General features: G+C 43.2%; 1 protein-coding gene across 1 annotated transcript in view; it reads right to left on the bottom strand.

Annotated features, from left to right (window-relative positions):
* LOC134435733 (glutamate receptor ionotropic, kainate 5-like) overlaps nucleotides 1–5,000 on the bottom strand; it is a 182,695-nt gene that overhangs the window by 24,198 nt on the left and 153,497 nt on the right. Inside the window, exon 13 of the mRNA XM_063184779.1 lies at nucleotides 4,938–5,000. This exon is cut by the window's right edge and continues 51 nt beyond it. Within this exon, the coding sequence (XP_063040849.1) occupies nucleotides 4,938–5,000 (63 nt within the window). The remainder of the gene's footprint in view (nucleotides 1–4,937) is intronic.

The following is a 5,000-nucleotide window of genomic DNA, read 5'->3' as shown; positions in this document are numbered from 1 at the left end:
AAGGGTGCGGTTTTAACAATACCCCCTCACCCCACCCCCAGATCATTGCTTATTCTCTTATCATACAGTAACCCAGTAGAGGAAACAGCACAGCTTAGAAGAGCAAAGGTTTTTTCCTTTAGAAAGGTTCAAAAGCATAGCGTCCTATAAATGATTGAAATCAGAAATATACTTTTTTGTTGGTACATTCTTACATTCTTCAATTCAATGGCATTTCCTCCCAGAGACGAACTTGAAAATAATGGCACTGAAAATAAATAAATAAATAACAAGAAAACAGATAGCACCATCTGTGGAAGCTGCAGGGTTTTTTTTTTTTGGGGGGGGGGGGGGGGGTGCTTGGATGTCCTACCTACCTGTTTATTTCATCCCTCTGTTTATTTGTTTGTTTGTTTGTGTTCTGTTCTGGCACAGTCATTATGCACAAGCAGACTTGCTTGACTGGGTATTCTGGGCACGTCGCGGCAGGTAGGGTGAATTTTAGTCAAAGCTTGTGAGCCAACCACACAGTAGTTGGCCAAGAAAATATATCTCCAAGAAAGACACTAACGTGAAGAAAGAGAATAATAAAATACTTTAGACTAACAGGTAGCTTGTCCTGGACCTAGACAGAAATATGTCTGTAGACACCAAAAGAAAAGAAAAAACAAAAGGAAGAAGTCTGGCAAACAGTTGCCCATGTTTTAGTCTATTATTTTTGATTTGTTGTAATACCGTGATGGCCGTAATAAAGGAGTGCGAGGTATTTTATTAATGACCTTGTCCAACGACATTATTCCTTTGATAGTAGCGATGATTTGGTTGGTTACAAGGCAAAACAAAATTCCTCCTGTTTTCATGAAACGTGGCACAAATAATGTGTTACTACTTCAGGAGCTTACTGGAACTCTGTCAAACCATAGAAAAACCAACAACTGGTTCAGGATTTTCTCTGTGCCACATTGTTATGAGTATATAATCCTTTCCCCACGGTCCTCACACACAAACACACTTACTTGACCCATCAAAACAATCAAGTTCATTATGAACAGCCAGAAAACCCCCTCACGAGATCCTGTTGGGCATAAGGACATTACGGAAAGTCAACCAGCGCACACAATACGCGTCGCTGTTTAATCTCTCTACGGCTGCTCTGTGGCAGGCTCGCTTGCATATGGCATCCTGGCGCGCGGCGCCAGCTGCTCCGTATTGTGACGAGAGGGCCCTTCTGAGTCTCATCAAATCAGCATTAGGCGCCACTAAACTCTCGCCTATCTCGACTGGAGGACATAAGCAGGGGAGGCCCCGTGTCGACATTTAAAGTCATGAACGCCATCGAGGATCTTATCTCCGCCGCCCCATAACACTGCATCCTCTTTTGCTCTCATCAGAGCCTAACAGTACACTTGCAAACAGCCAAAGTGAAAAGCCTCTACTTTGGGCTGCATCCAAACACAGAGCTATGAGCCTCGGAGCTACGCAGAGCGGGGCGCTCAATACTTACAGCGCAATATCTCTTGAGGCTCCGAAGCAATATAATCCTATACTGTCCTATGAGGAACTTGCTATTTATCCTTGCTAGTGTGTGTGTGTGTGTGTGTGTGTGTGTGTGTGTGTGTGTGTGTGTGTGTGCGTGTGTGTGTGCATGTGCGTGTGTGTGTGTGTGTCCGAGTGTGTGTGCATGTGCGTGTGTGTGTGTGTGTGTGTGTGTGTGTGTGTGCATGTGCGTGTGTGTGCTGTGCACACATGGGATGTGTGTGTGTTTGAGTGTGTGTGTGTGCGCGTGTGTGTGTGCGTGCATGTGTGTGCATGTGCGCACACGCACGGCACACCAACACATCTGTACTGTCCCGACACATGTATTCACGTTCTTATTACACATGTGTATACTCCGTAATGTGCCGTGGATATGCAAAGCCTGCATATTGTTTGGTGCTTGCTGCTTGTTTCTCCGGTGCTCCTTGAAACAGGGCCTGTGGCTATATGAAAATTGCAAAACATTCAAGGCAAAGACGCAGCTGTAACTTTCCTATGAATTCCTATTCTGCCCGTGCGTTTCAGCCTCAGAGGTGTTCATCCAGGCAATGTAGTAGTGGATATGCGTGTGCTGCGGCTGTTTGAAGATCAGTCGATGAGCAAGTACAGTAGTGCTAAAACCCTCAGCATAATCATGCAATGGCAGTAAGGAGATTCTGTTCCTTTGCATTTCACGCCATCGTGTTCCAGTCAATTCTAGTCAGTTCTGTTCTGTTCTGTTTTATTCTCTATTTTTGGTCTTTTTCAACTCTATTTGATAGGACCATGTGAGAGGTGGACAGGAAGCGAATTGGGAGAGAGAAGGGGAGGGGTCGGCAAAGATTCTTTTAATTCATAATGGACTGTCTCTGGGGTCGGCAAAGGATCCGTGCCGGGAAACGAACCCGGGTCAGCCGCATGGCAGGCAGGGCATCTGTTTTATTCGAATCTAATCTAATCTATTCTATTCTATTCTGTTTTATTCTATTCTATTCTATTCTATTCTATTCTATTCTATTCAAACCAGTCCAAAAGCGTGCTAAAGGATGTGTTACACAAATATTGCTTCAAGAGGACCACTTAATGTTTCTTCGTCTGTGTAGGTTCAGACATCTGCACTGTATTTCACAGATTGGTAAACATTTAAGCTATTCACGTACAAATGTGGTGATCTGAATTGCTTTGTTTTCTTTGTAGTCGTGGTAAGTGTGAATCAGATAAATTGTGTTGCCCCTTTTTTACTTAGGGATTCCTAATTGTGTGAAATAACCAATAAGTATGAAAGTGGAAGGCACATTACGATCCATTTGAGCGCTCTAAATGCTAAGGGAGGAAGCGTTATCACAAAGGATGCCTTCAATATCCCCTTTTAAACGTTCTTCAGCGAAGAAAGACAGTCTCATTCAAAGGCAGGAATGCAGGAAGGCAGGACTACTGTGTCAGGTAGGGCACTGTAAAGGCGACTTTCAAATGTCCGGCAACAAAGACATGCAACTGACAATTATCTTAGAAAGAAAATCAGATAATTACACCCTATGATGCCTGGCTATATTAGCAGTAGCGGTAATGGTGCATTCTTTTGAAACTCAGTTGTCAGAAACCCAGACCTCCGCCTCGGGGAAGTGCAAAAGAACAGGTACTTAACTCGGCGTTCCGAAACACAAACTCAGAGCACTTCGGTGTACTCTGAGTTCGTTTAAAGTGATACTGTCCCATTTTTGGAAATAAGCTTATTTTACACCTCCCCTTGAGTAAAAATTAGTGTTTTCAGATATTTGTATTGTCCCCAGCTGTTGCAATAGAACACATTTACAACGGTTGTTGGGAGAACAACCTCGGGTCTACCGACAGTCGAGTTTCAAAAGAATAACCCAAAAGGTCTGATATGATGGACATGACTAATGCCAGCGCAGTCTCATCTCCGTATGCCAGGCTCCTTGGCCCCTTGTGCCATTGGACTCTCCCATTACATTCATTGTTGACTTTTCCTGATGAACACTAATGAATTCATCGTCTCATTGCCTCCTGACCTCGTGGTGTTTGTCTATTTTATCACTGATTGCCTATATGACGTTACTTTAATTTAACCTCAATGGTAGACAGACAACGCAGTACTTTTTTGCCATGTTAACTCAACACTGATGGAGTCAAAGTTCACACCGCCCTAGTGTTGCACTCTCTAAGTGTTCAATTAATATCACAAAATTTACTGTGAACCCGACTGTAGGGAATGGAATAGTCAAGATCACAGAAGGCAGCGTTGCACATTCAAGTGTTTTTAAGATTGGAAAAAAAAAGAATTCATCTCATTTTGGCCTGACCTCATGGTGTTTGCCATTTAGGTTAAAGCAATATCATTAGGCAATCAAAGGATAGGATAACGATAGGATGGATAGACAGACAACACAGTAAGTTCTGCATTGCTAATTTAACACATATACTAGTGTCGGTATTATATCAGCCCCGATAGTTGGTCATTATACTCATACTCGTACTTGACAAACATTTGCAGATATCAGGAATCGATACTGCTATTACACGGAACAACACAACATCTCGCCACAGTATGTTGACTTAAAAGCAGCATGGGAAAAAGGCGCCACCTCATACATTTACTAACATTTAAATACGTGGAAATGGACAATAAAACAAATATCATTGGTGGAAAAACAAAGCTATGCATTTATATTCATTGCATGTTGGGGTTACAAGTATCGATATCGGTACTCAGTATCGGCAAAGATGAATGTACTCGTACTCGTATTGGTTTTCAAAAAAAGTGGTATCGTGCATCCCTGGTTTCTGTCTCCCAAAGTGTCGAATTAACACTGCAAAATGTACCGTGAACCCGAATAGTCAATGCCAAAGCCAAGGTCCTCCATCTCCACCTCCTCCTCCTGCTCCTCCTCCTCCTTATCCTCTTCCTAAATATGTGTGAATACGGCTGGGGTGCACGTTCAAGTGTTATTTAAAAGGAGTAAAGCGATTGAGAGACAGGGAAGCCCCGAAGAAAGGGACTGTGATATGTGCTTTTTTTCATGTCTCTGTTGTATATCCTTTCATGTCTAGCTTTCCCTTGTTGCCTCTCCAAGCCTCGCCTACACGGCCCTTTAAGGTCTGCTGAAGCTATATCTTCAGCGCTGCTTCTTCACCGCCGGAGGTTTTTTTGTTTTGACTGTGAGATTTCATTGAGGTTCCTGAACCTAGCCATAGTGCTTGCTTCTGGGTTAACGTTAACTGATTGAAGGAGAAAAAGAAAAAAAAAGAAAGGAAAAAAACTGAAAAAGGTGTAATACTTAAATGCGTGTGTGTGTGTGTGTGTGTGTGTGTGTGTGTGTGTGTGTGTGTGTGTGTGTGTGTGTGTGTGTGTGTGTGTGTGTGTGTGTGTGTGTGTGTGTGTGTGCGTGCGTGTGCGCGTGCGTGTGTGTGTGTGTGTTACTTACAATGTGGACACGGTAGAGGATGCTGATGCCCAGGGACATGAAGGGCTTGGAGAAATCGATGAC

The sequence above is a fragment of the Engraulis encrasicolus genome, chromosome 20 (genome assembly GCF_034702125.1).
Source record: "Engraulis encrasicolus isolate BLACKSEA-1 chromosome 20, IST_EnEncr_1.0, whole genome shotgun sequence".
Taxonomy (NCBI): domain Eukaryota; kingdom Metazoa; phylum Chordata; class Actinopteri; order Clupeiformes; family Engraulidae; genus Engraulis; species Engraulis encrasicolus.
Note: the sequence above shows the minus strand (reverse complement) of the source record. Positions and strands in the feature narration are given on the sequence as shown.